The sequence below is a fragment of the Panthera uncia genome, assembly GCF_023721935.1.
Source record: "Panthera uncia isolate 11264 chromosome B2 unlocalized genomic scaffold, Puncia_PCG_1.0 HiC_scaffold_24, whole genome shotgun sequence".
Lineage (NCBI taxonomy): Eukaryota > Metazoa > Chordata > Mammalia > Carnivora > Felidae > Panthera > Panthera uncia.
Genome location: NW_026057580.1, coordinates 63,906,676 through 63,926,704, shown reverse-complemented (window position 1 = coordinate 63,926,704; position 20,029 = coordinate 63,906,676). Strand labels below are relative to the sequence as shown.

General features: G+C 36.7%; 1 protein-coding gene across 1 annotated transcript in view; it reads right to left on the bottom strand.

The window, feature by feature from the left end:
- Window positions 1-20,029, bottom strand: part of LIN28B (lin-28 homolog B) — a 112,964-nt gene that overhangs the window by 48,689 nt on the left and 44,246 nt on the right. Inside the window, 1 exon segment of the mRNA XM_049654650.1 lies at window positions 9,055-9,239. Coding sequence (XP_049510607.1) covers window positions 9,055-9,239 — 185 coding nt within the window.

Genomic DNA, 20,029 nt, shown 5'->3' with positions numbered 1-20,029 from the left:
CCCTGAAAAAAAAAAAAATGGGCAGTTTCTTAGATCAGAGTGTAAATAAATGAAATAGAAAGCAAAAAGACAACAGAAAGATCAGTGAAACCAAGAGCCAGTTCTTTGGAAAGATAAAACAGAAAAACCTTTAGCTAGACTTACTATGGAAAAAAGAGAGGGCTCAAATAAACGAAATTACAAATTAAAGAGGAGACATTATAGCTGATACCGCAGAAATACAAAGGCTCAAAAAAGACTACTATGAACAATTATACATCAACATATTGGACAACCTAGAAGAAATGGATGCATTCCTAGAAACACACAACCTACCAAGACTGAATTATGAAGAAACAGAGAATCTGAGTACACGAATTACTACTAAAGAGTAATACAAAATCTCCTAACAAAGAAAAGTTGAGGACTACATAGTTTCACTGGTAATTGTACCAAACAATTAAAGAAGACTTAATACCAATCCATCTCAAACACTTAAAATACAGAAGAGAAGGAAATACTTCTAAACTCATTTTATCAGGCCAGCATTACCCTGATACTGAAACTAGACAAGAATCCTGTAAGAAAATGATAGGTCAATATCCTTGAGGAACATAAATGCAAAGTCCTCAACAAAATATTAAAAAACTGAATTCAACAATACATTAAAAGGATCATATTCACTTCAACTGGGATTTATTCCAGAATTACAAGGATGTTCAAATCCACAAATCAATAAGTATATCACATTAACAAAATGGAGGACAAACATCATATGACCATCTGAATAGATGCAGAAGAAACATGTGACACAATTCAACATCCATTCATAATGTGAACTTTCAAAAAAGTGGGTATAGGGGAAACACACCAATATACTAAGGGCCACAAATGACAAGCCCACAGCTTAGCATTAATTATAGAATGGTGAAAAGCTGTAAGTTTTTCCTCTGAGATCAGAAATAATACAACGATGCCCACTCTTGCCACTTTTATTCAACATAGTAATAGAAGCCCTAACCAAAGCAGTTACACAAGAAAAAAAATAACTAAAAGGCTTTCAAATTGGAAAGGAAGAAGTATCTCCATTTGTAGATGACATGATACGCGCATACACACACACACACACACACACACACACACACACAATTCAGCCTAAAAAGATCCTACGAAAACATAGTTACCACTAATAAATGAATTCAGTAGAGTTGCAAAATACAAAATCAATATACAAATATCAGTTGGGTTCTTATACACTAACAGTAAACTATCAGAAAGAGAAATTAAGAAAACAGTCTCATTTACATTGCATCAAAAAGAATAAAATATTTAGGAGGTGATAATGAAATACCTTAACCAGGAAGGTGAAGGATCTATACACTGAAACTACAAGAAATTAATGGAAAAATGTGAGGAAACACAAATAAATGAAAAGCTTTCTGTGCTCACGGACCGGAAGAATTAATATTGTTAAAACGTTCATACCACTCAAAGTGATCTACAGATTCAGTGGAATCCCTATCAAATTCCAATGGCATTTTTCACTGGCATAGTACATACTAACCTAAAATTTGAATGGAACCACAAAAGACACTGAATAGCCAAAGCAACCTGAAGGAATAACAAAGCTGATGGCATCACACTCTCTGATTTCAAACTGTATTAACAAAGAGTAGTAATCAAACAATATGGTACTGGCATCAAAACAGACCCATAGGTCAATGAAACAGAACAGAAAGATCAGAAATCAACCCACATGTATATGGAAAATTATGACAAAGGAGCCAAGAATATATACAGTGAGAAAGGACAGTCTCTTCAGTAAATGGTGTTGGGAAAACTGGGCAGTTACATGCAAAAAAACCAAAACTGGACCGCTATCTTACACCATATGTAAAAACTAACTCAAAATAGATTCAACACTTGAATGGGGAGACCTGAAAGCACAAAACTCTTCAAAGAAAACATAAGGTGTGAGCTTCCTGACATCAGTCTTGGCAATGATTTTTTGGGTTTGACCAAAAGAGCAAAACAAACAAGTGAAACTAAATCCAAATAAAACACTTCTACACAGCAAAAGAAACCATTAACAAAATGAAAAGGCAACCTATAAAATGGGAGAAAATATTTGCAAATCATATATCTGATGAAGGGTTAATTTAATATTCAAAGTATATAAAGAACTCATACAACTCATTAGCAAACAAATAGTCTGATTAAAAATAGGCAGAGGAACTGAATAGATATTTTCCCAAAGAAAACTATATGATGGACAACAGGTACATGAAAAGGTGCTCAACATCACTAAACATCAGGGAAATTCAAATCAAAAGCACAGTAAGATATCACTTCACATCTGTTAGAATGGCTATTATAAAAAGACAAGAAATAACACGCATTGCTGAAGATGTGGAGAAAAGGGAATGCTTGTGCACTGTTGACAGAAGGGAAGGGAGACCACATCTACAGCAGACCTTTATCACTGCTGCTCCTTATTTTCACTTGCATTGTGTTGTCCTATATTTATCACAGTTCCTTTTGAACAGCTTTTTAAGTATTTGGGAAGTTTACATTGCTATCTTCTTCCTCCTGGTTCTCTGCACCCAACTGTCCCACTGTTGGTGGGAATGTAAATCATTTCAGGCAAAATGGAAAACAATATGGAGATTTCTCAAAAATTTAAAAATAGAATTACCATATGATCCAGCAATTCCACATCTGGGTATATATCCAAAGGAAATTAAATCATTATCTTGAAGAGATATCTACCCCCCACCATGTACTCTGCAGCATTATTTACAATAAATAGCTGAGACACAGAAACAACCTAAGAATCTACTGACAAATAGATAATGAAACTGTGAGATACACACACACAAATATTAATCAGCCATAAAAAGATGGAAATCCAGTCATTTGGGACAACTTGAATGGATCCTGAAAGCATTTGCTAGGTGAAATAAGTCAGCTAGAGAAAGATAAATACCATATCATCTTACTTATCTTAGAATCTAAAGAAACCAAACATACAGAAACAGAGAGATTGTCAGAGGTGGGGGTTGGGAGCTGGGGGGAATATGTTAACGTGATCAAAAGGTACAGACTTCTAGTTGTAAGACAAATAAGTTCTAAGGTTTCATGTACAGCACATGGTCTAAAGTTAATAACACGTATCATGTATTTGAAAGTTGCTAAGAGTAATGTTGAAAATCTTATCACAAGAAAAAAATTCTAATTATGTGAAGTGATGGGTATTAATTTAAACTTAGTGTGGTAATCATTTACATATATGAAATCATTATATTGAACACCTTAAGCTAATACAATGTTGTATGTCAATTATATCTCAATCAAACTGGGGGAGGGGAGGTACAATTCCACTTCTATTCATGGAAGGCAAAACTATAGTGACAGAGAATAGGTCAGTGGTTGCCAAGAGTTTTAGGTGGAGGAGTGACTACAAAAGACACAGTTAAAAAAGACAAAGGGAAATTCTGAGGAAATGTTGTGAATCCAGACTATGATGGTAGCTACATGAACACGTGTGAAAATTCACAGAAGTATACATCAAAAGAAAAAAGTTAATTTTACTATATCACAATCTTAAAAATAAAATAAAAACAACTCTTCAGCCAAACAAAAAACCCAGAAATATACCAATGCTTACTTTTTAAAATAGAAATTTACTGGGGACACCTGGGTGGCTCTTTCGGTTAAGCGAACGACTTCAGCTCAGGTCATGATCTCATGGTTCATGAGTTTGAGCCCCACATCAGGCTCTGCACTCACAGTGTGGTGACTGCTTGGGATTCTCTCTCTCTCCCTCTCTCTCTGTCCCTCCGGAACTCATGATTTCTCTCTCTCTCAAAATACTTAAAAAAAACAGAAATTAACTGGAATTCTGGCTTTCTAGTACTTCAGCAAACCAAAGCAATTATTTAATACCTTTATTTTAAATACTCTGTAGGCTAGGAGTTGAAAGTATTTTATGCCAATAAGTAAGAAATACTCAAAAAATGATAGGATGTGTCAAAAGGACACAGAAACCAGCTGGAAGGGGCTCCTAGTGAGAGAATCTGGGAAATTTGAGCATTAAAATACATAACACAATTTATTGAAAAAAAAAAAACCCAGAAATTCATGATCCATATTGAAATAATAAATGAAAAATGGAAAGTTTGATAAAGAATGGGATATTTACATGGCCTAAAAGTATCTCACCACAAATTGCTGATTAATCACAAAAAGAAAAAGTCTGGGTGGACATCTTAATCATTTCATGTCAGCACCATTTCACACACTGCATTTTTTGAAATACCTTTCCCTGACTTCTGAGATAAAACCCTCTCTTGGTTTTCTTCCTATTTCCCTCCTTCTAACTTAGTGCCCTTTGCTATTCCTCCTACAATTCCTGATCCCTAAATGCTGGAGTGCCCTAGGGCTCACTCTGATGGTGATCTCATTCAGTCTTAAGGCTGCAAATATTGTCGATTTGCTGAATATTGCCAAGTTTTTATCTGTAGCCCTGGAACTCCAAACTCATGCATCTACCTGCTTAATGTATGATTTCCACTTGGATGTCTACAATAAATCTCTAACGAAATATATCTGAGATCATACTTCTGATTTCGTGCTCCTTCCCTAGTCTTCTCCCTCTTGGTAAATAAATGGTCCCTCCATCCTTCTGGTTGCTTAGGCCAAACAAATCTTGGAGTCATCCCGAATGTTTTACTTTGTCTCACGGTCCACCTCTGAACCACAGTGAATCCTGTTGTCTGTCTGTACGTTCACAATGTCAGGGTTTTTGTCCCCACCTCTACTACTACCATCCCAATCTGAACCACCATTATGTCTTTTCTGCATAAATGGAACTGCCTCCTTAGTGATCTCACAGCTTCCATCCTTGCCCCTCCACTTTGTGCTGTCATCACAACGGCCAGAATGACACTTTTAAGGAGATAAATCAGCTCATGTTACTTTTCAACTTGGAAGTTTTCCAATGATTTCCCATTTTCCTTCAAATCAAAGTCCTTACAATGGTTGACAGTCTTACAGGAATCTCCTGCTATCTTCCTTCTCTAGTCTTGACCTCTACTACTCTCCCTCTCTTCCTGAGTCCAATCTAGCACATGTGTAAAACATTCCAGAACTATAGTTAAACTTTTTATCTAAAAGACATGATAAGGGGTGCCTGGGTGGCTCAGTTGGTTACGCATTCGACTTTGGCTTAGGTCATCATCTCACGGTTCATGGGTTCGAGCCCTGTGTCAGGCTCTGTGCTGACAGCTCAGGGTATGGAGCCTGCTTGGGGTTCTGTGTCTCCCTCTCTCTCTGCTCACGCTCTCTCTCTCTCTCTCTCTCTCTCTCACTCTCAAAAATAAACATTTAAAAAATAAAAAATAAATGTAAAGAAGACATGGAAAAATAAAGGACTTTGTTTTATTTTTCTTTACTTGACTTGTATGTGTGTATATATATATACTATCTCTCTCTTCAGGGGCAGAAAAACTAACAGGTAAGTGTACCAGTATACACATTTTCATGGACTTTTTTTTATATATATAAAAAATAAGCTCCTAAAAATGCAGATGAAAACTGAATTTATTCTCTTACTGATGGCTTTTCAAACCAGGGTAAAATATGGACAGGCAATAATAAGTGCTATTGAGATAACTAGCTATGAACTTGGAGAAAAGGAAAGCTAGATCCTAATAGTCCTCTTCAAAAACAAATTATACACAAAGAGAAGAAATAGTTAAATGTAAAAGATAAATTAATAAAAATTATATAAGAAAATATAGATAGATATAGTATATTATTAATTTTGTAATTTGTAAAGGCAAATAGCAATCAAGTCGGACAGCATCAAGGGCACAGTGACAGACTTGTCTGTATACAAAAGTTTTTAAAAGTTACTATAATTAAATCTAAATTATATTTCACAAGCTGAAAAGATATTTATCTGTTTGCAAAAACAGTTAACATCACAGATATACAAAGAGAATGTGAGAAAATTGAAAATACATATTGGTCTCTTTAGCTGGTTCCTAGCAGGAACTCTTAAAATGTTTATCATTTCCTAAGTGAGAAGACCACTAGAATCATCTCTTGTTCTAACATCTCCTTTGTTCTAACATAGGACCATCTCTTATTTTAACAGGAGTCTTTGACCCCTGTTCCTGACACGGGACTCCTAAAACTCTTATAATTTCCTTGGGTGACCGGGGTGTATCTTATTCTAATGAGGCAACTCTGGGTGGCTTCTGGATGAGAGCTGGTCACCAGAAAGACCAAACCATGATTGGAAGCTTGGATTTTTCAGCCCTGCTCTCCATTCTCTTAAGAAGGGAGAAAGGCTGAAAATGAAGTTAATGATTAATCATGCCTATGTGAGGAATTCTCCATAAAATCCCAGTAGTGAGGAGTTCAGAGAGCTTCCAGATGGACCAACACATTCACAACGGAAGGGTGACGCACCCCAACTCTACCTAGACAGAAGCTCCTGTACTCGGGACCTCCCAGACCTCAATCTATGTTTTCTTCATCTGGCTGTTATTCTGTATCCTTTATCATATCCTTTAATAAACTGGTAAATGTAAGTGTTTCCCTCAGATCTGTGAGCCACTCTAGCAAATTAATCAAACCTGAGGAGGGAGTTGTGAGTACCTCTGATTTACAGCCAAACAGAAGTTGTGGGTAACCTCCAGACCCACTTCTTGGAATGACATCTGAAGTGTGTGGAGGGATATAGTCTTGCGGGACTTAGCCCTTAACCTGGGATCTGACTCTATCTCCTGGTAGATGTGTCAGAATTGAGTTAAACTGTAGGACACCCAGCTGGTGTTGTGGAGAACTGTTAGGTGTGGTGGTAAAATCGCCACACACTTGATGTCAGAAATGGAATGCCGTGTAAAAGTAAAGGAGACACACAAGAGAAAAACATAGTAGGGAAGAACTGGGTTTGTCATAGTAGGAAAGAAGAAAATTGAGTTCTTTCCTAAAAAGCGAACTTTCAAATCAATAAGAGCAAATAAACACCTCAATAGGAACATGAGAAAAGGACACGAAACATATAATTCATAGAAGTAAAAACTGAAAAAATAAAAATATATTTAACCTCTAATATAATCAAAGGATGCAAAGAAAAAAAATGAGCTGTTACCTCTTAACCTAAACCATTGGAAAATATTTTTTAAATGACATCATTCAGGGGCACCTGGCTGGCTCAATTGGTAAGGCATGTGACTCTTTATTTCAGGGTTGGGAGTTTGAGCCCACATTGTGTATAGAGTTTACTTCAAAAATAATAAAATCTTAAAATAAAATAAAATGACATCATTCAATGAGTAGTCTCATTTTTTTTAATGTTTATTTATTTATTTTGAGAGAGAGAGAGAGAGCCCAAGCGTGGGCAAGTGGTAGAGAAAGGGTGAAAGAGAGAATCCCAAGCAGGCTCCACACTGTCAGTGCATAGCCTGACACAGGGCTCCATCCCATGAACCATGACCATGACCTGAGCTGATATCAAGAGTCAGATGCATAACTGACTGAGCCACCCAGGCACCCCGAGCAGTCTCATTTTTGAAGGGGTTGTATGTTGGCCCTAATCATTTCTGGAGAGCAACCTGGAAATAGATAATAAAAAAAATCTTTAATGTTTATTTATTTATTTTGAGAGAGAGAGCACACACGAGTGGGGGAGGGAAAGAGAGAGAGTACAAGCAAGAGAGGGAAAGAGAGAATCCCAAACAGGCTCCCTGCTGTCAGCACACAGCCAACTTGGGACAAATTCTCACACACCATGAGGTCATGACCTGAGCCAAAATCAAGAGACACTCAACCAACTAAGCCACCCAGGCACCCCTAGATATCAAAAATTTTCAAATGCACTGTTTTTGATCCAATTTTTTCACTATTAGGTATTTATCCTAAGGAAATAATCAGACAATTTTTCAAAAATGTACATATAAGGATTCCCACTGTAATGCTACTGATGAGGTCAAACCATTCAAAACAGCTTAAATTTAACAAATTAGTTTATTAGCCTTGTTTAAACTCTGGTACATTCATTTCTTTCAATTTTTTTTAATGTATATTTATTTTTGAGAGACAGAGACAGAGTGCAAGCAGGAGAGGGGCAGACAGAGGAGACACGGAATTGGAAACAGGCTCCAGGCTCTGATCTGTCAGCACAGAGCCCAATGTAGGGCTCGAACTCACCTGCTGTGAGATCATGACCTAAGCTGAAGTCAGATGCTTATAAATTCTGGTACATTCAAAAAATAAATAAATTATGGGGCGCCTGGGTGGCTCACTTGGTTAAGCATCTGACTTCGGCTAAGGTCATGATCTCACAGTTTGTGGGTTCGAGCCCCACGTCAGGCTCTGTGCTAACAGCAAGGGGCCTGGAGCCTGCTTGGAATTCTGTGTCCCCCCTTTCTCTTTGCCCCTCCCCCACTCACACTCTCTTTCTCTCTCTCTCTCTCTCTCAAAAATAAACCAACATTAAAAATAAATACATAAATAATAATAAATAAATAAATTCTGGTACATTCACACAGTGGGAATTTATGCAGGTATTTATGACTGATAGGAAATGCTACATGATATACTGTTAAGTGATTTAAAAAATGCAAGTTTCAAAAATACTGCATATATATTAGGATTCCCACCTCTGGTTAGGATTTCAAATGACTTTTTTCCTGATTTCTTTACAATTTTTTTAAGTTTTTTTATATATGAGTTGTCTCTTAAAAACAGATGAAACAATAAATGTATTTTCCTTTGAGAAAACAGGTGAGGTGTTACGATGTACCGAGGGACAACACTATCTGTTGGGAACCTTGACTCCTCCTTTGTGATCTCAGAACAGTCTGGTGGAAATAGTGCACACAGAGAGTTCAAATTGCAAGGTAGCCTATATTCCTGATAGAGTTTATTCAACTACACAATAATAGCATTTTATTTACTTTGGTTAGAATATATAAAGCCCAATAACATAGAAAATACAAATAAATTTTCAGAATTTTTTTGCAAATACAATAAACTCATAAACTAACAAAGTAAAATGATTACCTATCTCCCTTTGGTTTTCTTTTTTGTAGTGTCTTCCCTTTGGGTCTTCTTTCGCTTCCTAAACAAGGGCTCCCACCAGGTCCAGTTACCCGTATTGATTCAAGGCCTTTGGAAGATTTTTTAAATGTGAATTCCACTGGTTCTCCTTCTTTTAGGCTTCTAAATCCTTCCATGAATAATTTGCTCTGTAAAGAGCAGGGGAGGGAGACAGAGAGAAAGAGAGATCATGATTATCAATGTTTTATATATTTTCTCTATGATTTTCAAATTCACAGAGCAAGATATTCACTATTAGCCATTACAAAGTATGAAATCTTTTTTTAAGTTCAATAAAAGTTACACCATTTTAAGGTTTCCTGTTGCAATGCCGGCAATGGGAGATAAACTAAGACCATTTTTTAAGGCAATTTGGTGATACTTACAAAAATTTTAATGTGCATATTCTTTGACCCAGCAATTCCACTTCAAGGACTCTCCTACAGACATACTCACACACAAAGGTTCAAAAACAAAAGAAGAAGACCTATATCAAAATTCACTGCAGCACTGTCTGTTAAAAAAAAATTACAACTACCCTAATGTCCACCAATGGGAAACCAATCTTACAGATTAGAGTGCAGCTATATAATATTATTGAGCCATGAAAAGATCTACATGTCTCGCCATCTGCAACATGGATGGACCTAGAGGGTATTATCCTAAGTGAAGTAAGTCAGACAGAAAAGACAAAACTGTATAATTTCACTTATATGTGCAATCTAAAAAACCAAACAAATAAAGCAGAAACAGATTCATAAATACATAGAACTGATGGCTGGGGGAAAATGGGTGAATGGCAGTGGGAGGAACAGGCTCCAGTTACGAAAGAATACCATAATACCACCTACGTAAAGAAGTTTTTAAAACATACATGTTTATTTATATAGAGAGGAGGTTCTTTTCTTCAGTTCTTTTTTTTTGGAAAGTGGGAAAGCTTGTTGGTATACACATTATTGTACGTTTTTGTTTTTTATAATTTGAAAGGAAATAGATTTTTACAGTTTGAAATATAGTGGATTTTTGTGGAGGGGAAAAAGTTTCCCGATTGCAAAAGTGTAACCTTGGTTACAAATATTAATTGGCTTTTTCGATCTCTTTTCATCAAAGTCAATGTGCCAATTCAAAATAACTAAAAATAATTAAATCATTAGTTTTATGTTTTCAAATGCTTTTGTGTGTATTTTATGGGTCTAATTTGGAATATCATGTAGTTTTCAAAGACTTTTATGAATTTGGGGGCAAAAGGAAGCAAAACTAAATATGATGGGAGCCCTTGGGTCAAGTCCATTTCTTTAAGTAAACAGCTACACAGCTTTGAAAGAGCCATTTCATCTCTTTTCTGTTTATCTGTAAATTTAAGGGATTTGAGTTTCCCCACGTGTATCCTAAGGAACAATGAATGGTTCCAAGAAAGACTCCATGAAAAAAGGATTTTGTGGTCAAATAAGTTTGTAAAATGCTCTACCTTGTTTCTCCTTAGATGAATCACATTAGCATATATTAAAGTCTCCGAGATTCATACCCCTCCTCTCCACTCCCTAAATAAAAATTTCGTTTGACTCTGTTTATTTAACCCAGCAATTTCCTGACTGAATTGATCTCAGAGCCGTTTCTTTATGACTACAGTTGACAAGCACACTTAGGGAAATACCGGACCAGAAAGTCTTTACCCCTCCTGAGTCCATGACTCTAAAGGCAGCTAAATAATTACATACAACCAAACAATTACATGGAACAAATAAAAACAACACTTCAAAATTCAAGGCAAAGGGAGATTATTCATGGTGAAAGTGATAGGACACATGAAAACACGGTTTTTAACCAGTCATCTGATGCTTCAAATTCCTTCATGTGGAAGTCTGCAATTTGGCATCACCTTTATTGCTGTCTGATGTCATGCAGAAGTTAAGGGGGAAAACTCACAACTTCCTACACTCCTTAAAATAACAAAAAAAAAATTTACTGTTTTTAAAGCTTTATTTAGTATTTTCAAATCTTCCCCCCCCCCCAAGCTTTCTCCTCACTAATTATAAATAGTTCTTTTGATTTCATTTCCTTTTTCACTCCCCAGTCAAGAAAGTCCAGATTATCAAATCAGATGAAGTGGAGCATACACAGGTCAACTATAGCAATTAAGAGAATAAAGGGACAGCAGTTTTAACTAGAGCTATCGTATGCTCATGTTTTGTTGATGTAATATAAATTCTATCACTTATTTCCTCACAGTTCTTAGTATGTGGGTGTATTTCACCTTCTATTACTACAATTTTTGATAGGTATCATTTATAAGTGAATTGTTTCTCCAAATTTACAGTAAAATTCTACTCTAGTAGACCACTAAGTTCTGGCTATTCTTCATGATATTCTTAAAGAATAACTTTTTTAAGTCTATCTTACATTACTCCTTCCCAAAATTAGTATATAAGGCAATTTAGACTCATAATAATAGACAAATAATTGACTATCTCCTACCTGGGTAATTGTAATTGTTTCTTCATTGGCATTTCAGCATCAAGTCTCCTCCTTATTCCATAACATCTTCCATATCTACATATTCTCTCAGAATAAATCTTAGCCTATTAGTCTCCTGTCTCAAAATTCTACCTCTCCCAGACTGTAGACTGAGACCGTCCATAATCTTACCTCTAGTTATACTATATATTGTATGATTCCAATTATATGACTTTGTATAAAAGTTAAAACTATGGAGACAGTAAAGAGATCAGTGGTTTCCAGGGATTGGGTGGAGCAGAGGGTGAAGAGAGAGAAATAGGTAGAACACGTAGGAATTTTAGGGCAGTGAAAATAGTCCACATGATACCATAACAATGGATAGAGGCCATTACACATTTGACCAAACCCACAGAACACCAAGAGTGAACCCTAATATAAACAAAGGACTTTGGGGTAATTATGATGGATTATCGGTTCATTGATTGCAACAAATATACCACTCTACCAGAGGATGTTGATAATGGGTCTCAACCCCCACCCCAACCCCAGCTCCAAGAGGAGGGAGACAGAATCCAAAGTAGGCTCCAGGCCCTGAGCTGTCAGCACAGAGGCCGACACGGGGCTCAAACTCATGAACCGCGAGATCACAACCTGAGCCAGAGTCAGACACTTAACCGACTGAGCCACTGACGCACCCCTAGAGATTGAGTTTAATTGCCAATCTTCAATCTAAGTTTTGTAAGTCAATGTAGGTTTTGTAATGAAACTTCCATAAAAACCAAAAAGGTGAGGTTTGGAGAGCTTCTAAGTTGGTAAACATGTGGAGATACTGCAGAATCACGTGCCTCGAAGGGCATGGGAGCTCTGTGCCCTTCCCACATATCTTGCCTTATGCATCTCTTCCACCTGGCTGTTCCTAGGTTATATCCTTTTATAATAAAGCAGTGACCTAGTAAACAAAATGTTTCTCTGTGTTCTGTAGCTCTAGCAAATTACTCAAACCCATGGAGAAGGTTGTTGGAACCTCGAATCTATAGCCATTAGGTCAGAAGCACATGTGACAAGGTGGGACTTACAACTGATGTGTGAAGCGGGGTGGTGGGGAGCAGTCTTGTACTAAGCCCTTAACCTGTGGGATCTGATAATAATTCCAGGCAGATAGTGTCAGAAATGAGTGGAACTGTAGAATACTTAGCTGGTATCGGAGAATTGTTTGGTGGTATGAGAAAAAAAATCCACAAATTTGCATTGGAGTCAGTATCCTCTGGACTTTGGTAGAAAGCACAGTACTACAAACTCAGAGACAAAGGATGTTTATTATTCAGAGCAGTAGTAGAAACAGGTAATCAGCATTTTTTGTGCTGGTTCCACAAGCCCTTATTCCCACAGGGTGATAGGAATAAGGTCAAATGAAACCTACACACAGTGTGTTGCATTACAAGAGAGGAACACTGACCTTAGGGAAGCTGAATTTTTCATAATGGGCAGTAAGTATGCTTGCCCTTTACTCTGCAAGGAAACACTATCTCTGTGTTCCAGGGTTGTTTGCTATACAAACATCCTTGAAAAGGTAGCCCAGAACAAAGGAGAGCCATTGCCTCACTCACAAGACATGCAGCAATCTGAGAGAATTAGGGAAAATTGTCTTCCAACAATACTGAGTGAAAGCAGCTTTATACAAAAAGAGTACAGACCGTGTATTCCATTTGTTTGAATTTCTAGAACACACCAATCTAACCTATGGTAGGAAAAACATTAGAATAGTTGTTGCGTGGGGGTAGGTGTGTAGACTGAGGCGAGACATGCAGGAATCTTACTGGAATGATAATATTCAAGGTCTTGAGAGTGGTTCAGATTACAAAAGTGGAGACATCGTTAAAGTTACTGAAAGGTGCACTTACAATTTGTGCATTTCATCATCTATCAATTTTACCTCAAAAAAAGATATTGAATTCTAGTTAATGATATGCATGCTGAAGGATTTAAGGAGGGAGTGTATTGATATCTGTAACTTCTTTTGAAATGCATCAAAAAAATGGATTAATGGATCCACAGAGAGAGAACCGGGCAAAGTAATGTGAAAAAACAAGCATAGGAAAATTATTATACAATCTAGATATTGAATATAATGGTGTTCACTGTTAAAATTCTATCAACTTCTTTATATGTTTCAAATTTTTCATTTAAAAATATTGTAAAAATATATCTTTGACAGAGAGACACTATGGGTAAGAGATATCTTAGCATACTTACATTTTTTAAAAAAGTAACAAACTGAAATTGAAGTTATCATTATTTATAAAAGTATCTATCTAGTAAAGACCAATGTGTATATGGTACTATATTGGACATTACCAACAAATCTCAAAAAATTAAATGTGCTAGTGACTTACAATCAGACATTTTATATTACTTATATAATTGGAAAGGAGGGAAAAGGTGAATGGTGGAGGAGCAGACAGAAAGACAGAGAGAGTTGAATAAGAAGTAATAAATGAACATGAATAGAATTAAGAAAAATGAATAAAGTTCTTATATTCATCTACAAAGAGAATCTGCAGAATTAATTTCAGACTGTATACTCTGGACTGCTGGGACGATGCTTGAATTAGGCAGCAGGCAGGTGATTTAGAGAACATATGGGAGCAGAGATCATGAAACTAAAGCAACAATTGATATTCAGATCCTGCTCTCCTTTTAAGAGTATTTTCTGAAGAGTTATACTTGATCCTTTCCTCCCAGGCAATTTCTACCTTCTGCTTGGGACTGATTTAGCTTTGAGAACAGAATGATATTCACCTTTGTTGTAATGATTGGTGATGTGGATAAGTCCAGGGAACATGAACTAATGGGAAGTGTGCCCACTTTCCCTTTTAGAAATGAGCAAACAATTAGGAACCTCTCATACCGCACATATAATAAAGATTCCAAGCTTATCTTTTTGATTTTATCCAATGAAAAAAAAAATCACCAAAACCTCAGCTTTCCACAACTAAAGCTGCTTGCCCCCATCTGAAGCCCTACAAAAGAGTAATGTTTAAACTAGATTTTTTTTTTTTTTTTTTACAAATTTAAAGAACTCTGGAGTTCAGAGAAATGCTTCAAGGATTCTGAAATTTATCCAAATTTCTATTTTAAGAATATTTTTAAAGTACCTTAAAATCTGTAATATAAAACACGTATATTATACTGCAAAGTAAGTCAGCAGAAACCCTAACATGTTACCCTACGTGTGGACGTGCAGGTTTCAGAAATTTCTACAGGTATCTTTCAGTGTGTGTATTAAAATCTGTGCTTTTCGGCACTCTCAACAATAGCCAAATTATGGAAAGAGCCTAAATGTCCATCAACTGATGAATGGATAAAGAAATTGTGGTTTATATACACAATGGAATACTACGTGGCAATGAGAAAAAATGAAATATGGCCTTTTGTAGCAACATGGATGGAACTGGAGAGTGTGATGCTAAGTGAAATAAGCCATACAGAGAAAGACAGATACCATATGGTTTCACTCTTATGTGGATCCTGAGAAACATAACAGAAACCCATGGGGGAGGGGAAGGAAAAAAAAAAAAAAAAAGAGGTTAGAGTGGGAGAGAGCCAAAGCATAAGAGACTGTTAAAAACTGAGAACAAATTGAGGGTTGATGGGGGGTGGGAGGGAGGGCAGGGTGGGTGATGGGTATTGAGGAGGGCACCTTTTGGGATGAGCACTGGGTGTTGTATGGAAACCAATTTGACAGTAAATTTCATATATTAAAAAATAAAAAAAAATAAAATAAAAAAATAAAAATAAAGTAGTGAAACTCATAAAAAAAAAAATAAAATAAAATCTGTGCTTTTGATTTACAGTACAATACTACAATTCTGTATTGCTCTTTCATTAAAGATTCAGGCTTGCTCATGGCCACTTACAAAAAAAAAATCAAACAAGGGCAATTACTACTAGGGCACATGTGACATACACAAATGTGGCAAGACCCAGGCACATAATATAATTATCAGTTCTTTAATAACAAGTGAACACATAATATGCTTTGTTATAATACTTTGAGAATCATTCACTGAATTATCAGTAGATGTATGAAATGAAAACAACTACCTCTAAAGCTAGAGTTTTCCATTCACTATTTTATTTTTTTTAATTTTTTTCAATGTTTGTTTATTTTTGAGAGAGAGACAGAGAGACAGAGCATGAGCAGGTGAGGGGCAGAGAGAGAGAGGGAGATACAGAATTCAAAGCAGGCTCCAGACTCTGAGCTGTCAGCAAAGAGCCCGACATGGGGCTCGAACTCACAGACCACAAGATGATGACCTGAGCCGAAGTCAGTCGCTTAACTGACTGAGCCACCCAGGCGCCCCTAGACTTTTCCATTTCTTGACTAAAAGCAGGACAGTTTAGACAGTGTGCTGAGTCATTAAATTCAGGGTAAAACAAGTTCCATTATACTAACAATAATGAATTCTTCACTTGTTTCTACTATGTAGCCCAAAACTTCTGCATAAAATCATCATACAAAAGCAAGCAAATACTATGGCATTACTTCCTGTTGTGGTTCTTTTTGAAAATAAAAATGTTTCAGGGGCTCGTGGGTGGCTAGGTCGGCTAAGCGCCTGACTCCTGGTTTTGGCTCAGGTCATGATCCCACAGTTCTGTGAGTTCAAGCCCCCCAGTGGGTTCTGCACTGACAGCGTGGAGCCTGTTTGGGATTTTCTCTCTCTCCTTCTCTTTCTGCCCCCCTCCCAAAACAAATAAGTAAATTTTAAAAAAATGTTTCAAACATTCATGTATTTCAAATAATGAAATTAAGCAAGGTATCTGCATGATTGCTGACATGAGTCAATGTCATTTTCAAATACAAAGAATTAAAATTAAAATTTACTTAGTGGGTAGGAATATAAAATTATATCATTTAAAATTAACCTACTAGGGTTGCCTGGGTGGCTCAGTCAGTGAAGGTCTGAGTTCGACTAAGGTCATAGATCTCGTGGTTCATCAATTCTAGCCCTGCATCCACCTCTGTGCTCACAGCACAGAGCCTGCTTGGGATTCTCTCTCTCCGTCTCTCCCTGCCACTCCCCCACTTGCTTGTTCTCTCAAAATAAATAAACTCTAAAAAGTTAAATTAAATTAACCTACTAAATTGAATATGAAGGAAAAGAGGTATGGATAGAGAAGAAGTTTAGATTTAGCAACACAGTTTTTATAGTGTTATTAGGCTTACAAAATTAATGTCAACAATAAAACTAAAACTAATGAACATAAAGCACAAAATAAAATAAATGAAACTGAATTATTTTATTTTATTTGGGAGACAGAGCACGTGAGCGGGAGAGGGAGAGAGAGAGAGACAGACACACAGACAGAAAGAGAGAGAGAGAGAGAGAGAGAGAGAGAGAGAATCCCAAGCGGGCTCCATGCTAAGTGTGGAACCCAACATGTGGCCCCATCTCACAACTGTGAAATCAAGACCTAAGCCCAAATCAAGAGTTGGCCACTTAACCAACTGAGCCACCCAGGCACCTGTAAGTGTAACTGAAATTTTATCTGACAAAAGGGTACTGACTTTTTGAAGTATTTTTTTAATGACAACATAGAATAACTTAAAAAAACTTTTAAGATATATTTAAAACTATGCATGTTCATTTTCAACCAAGAATACCATTTAAGAGAGCTGAGGTATCTGGCCATCTAAAACCTCCCAATTAGACATTTATAAATTCAAGTATGCAAGTACTTTTTAAATGTTGCCAGTGATTCAACACAGAAACAAAAATGTCTTAGAATTCTGTCAAGCTATTGAGCCTTTTTGTAAAAAAGAAACTGCTATGGATAAAACCAGCTCCCATCTTTTATGGAATATTGTTTTTATTTTCACTATGTTTATCGAACATAGTATTTTTCAACAACTTGTGAGGGGTGAGTGGCAGTGTTTAGGTCATACAGCCATAGGTGTTGAAGCTGTAAGGGCACTTAGACATCTCATTCTTGGAAGATACAAATATTATAAAATAGCAAGAGGATAAAGGAATTATAGAACATGCATAAGTGGAATGCCACTGTGGTCACCATTACAGATGCTACAAATATTCTGGTTTCCCTCTCCTCCAAGGCAAATGGTAGGCCTGCACTTTACTCTGCATTTTAAATTAGGCATGGCCACGTGACTTGCTTTGGCAAACGAAATGTGAGTATCAATGGCATGGACCCTTTTTTGTAGAAGCTTTTAGAGATAGTACACAATCTGCCCTATTCTCTTTTCCTGCCTCAACAATTCCACAAGCAAGTTCCATAAGGGAGCCTCCATTTGTCTGAGTCCTGATATGAGGATCATGAGCAGAAGGCACTGTGGACCACATTGTACATGTAGTCTGAGAGAGAGAAAACTTTCCCTGCTGAAAAATTTTCCTGCTGAAAATTTCAGATTGTTTTTGCCAAAACAGAACCTAAAATGTCCTGGGTGGAACACACAAAAAGAATCTAGAAGTGAGTTGTGGCCATACCCAACACTTAAAATATCTGGCATTTTCTTACAGGTTGGTATGTGGAAGGAAAATTATGCTGGATGGCAAACCCTATTTAGTAAAACTGTCACATAACAAAACATCTCAGTCTCTCTTAAAAATGGGCAGCCAAAAATCACCAGAAACTTCCACACTGAAGAAAAGAGCCAAAACAAGCAAACAAAAAAGAGCTTTGAGGCAATAAGATGATGTAGAGAGAAGAAATCATTAGAAACTGCAATTAACATCCTCCGATACATAAAAGATTGTACTGCATCCATAAAACCACTTTGGATTCTCCTGAAAACAAGAAAGAGCTCTTCAAAATTGAATACAGTATTAGAAAAAATTCAATAGGAGTGTTAGAAAATTGATTGCAAATTCCAAAAAGAGCACAAAGGCAAAAATGGTAATAATAAAAGTGGAAGGCTTAAAATAAAATACAGCATCCACTAGTAGGAGTTAAAGAAAGAAAGAATTAAGAAAGGAGAAGACTATCTTTATTGAGAACAGTTCCAAGAAGAGGACACAAATTTTCACATTGAAAAGATCAACTCATTTAAAAAATTACTTTAAAAACCATCACACATCACTGTAAAGCCTCAGAACAACTGAAGTTTGGTGGGGGAAAGGGACCTACCTAAAAGCTTCTGAGGAAAAAGAAAAACAGGCGGACTCTTATAAAAAGAAGTAAGAATCAAGACAGAATCTGACTTTTCAACAGGAACAATGAACACTGGAAGATAATAGAAAAAAAATATTTTCAAATCTGATGAAAGAGCATTTCTTTTTTTTTTCCAGTTTTTTTTTTTAATATTTATTTTTGAGAGAGAGACAGAGTGTGAGCAGGGCAGGCACAGAGAAAGAGGGAGACACAGAACCCAAAGCAGGCTCCAGGCTCCAAGCTGTGAGCACAGAGCCCAACGCGGGGCTCAAACCCACGAACTGGAGATCATGACCTGAGCCGAAGTCGGACACCTAACTGACTGAGCCACCCAGGTGCCCCTGAAAAAGCATTTCTATATGAATTCTATATCTAGCCAAACTATCCCAGAGTCTTGAAAACTTTACCTCCTTAGTACCCCTTTTCTTAAGAAGCATTTATAAGAAGCATTTAAGAAGGTACTCCATCAAAACAGGGAGAACCAAGAAAGATGAAGATATGAGATCCAGAAATAGTAAAGAAGCAAAGAAAATTCCCAAGATGAGAGTAAAGGAATGCATGGGTACAACAGTTCTCCAGCAGGCCAGTACAGAACAACAGAAGTTTACACTAGACCAAGACCATGGTAAGCTCCAGGAGAGATCCATCAAGGGGGAAAAAAAAAAAGAATTTGGCAGATGTTCTGGGATGTTTGAAGCTACTGAGGAACCTTCCAGTTCTGCTGAAATTCTGGAGACATGTTAATAATATGTACATAGAAAATTAAGCAAAAAATAAAGAAATAAAAGGCAATTATCAACTATAAAAGCTGTTTTAAAAAAAATTAAAGAAATCACAATATACTGTCATTCCTCTGTAAACATATATGTAGCTACAATAAAGTACCAAATATTAATTTAACCAAAAATTGTGAACTTTCTTTTTAAGAATAAGGGAAGAGAGAGGGGGAAACAAACCACAAGAGACTCTTGATAGAAAGCAAACTAGAGGTGCCTGGGTGGCTCAGTCGGTTGAGCATCTGACGTCAGCTCAGGTCATCATCTCACAGCTCGAAAGTTCGAGCCCCACGTTGGGTTCTGTGCTGACAGCTCAGAGCCTGGAGCCTGCTTCAGATTCTGTGTCTCCCTCTTTGTCTGCCCCTAACCTGTCTCTGTCTTTCTCAAAAATAAACAAACATTAAAAAAAATTAAGTAATAATAAAAAAAAGAAAGCAAACTATGGATTGACGGAGGGAGGTGGGTGGGAGATAGGCTAGATGGGTGATGGGTACTAAGGAGGGCACTTGTGAGCACTGGGTGTTGTCTGTAAGTGA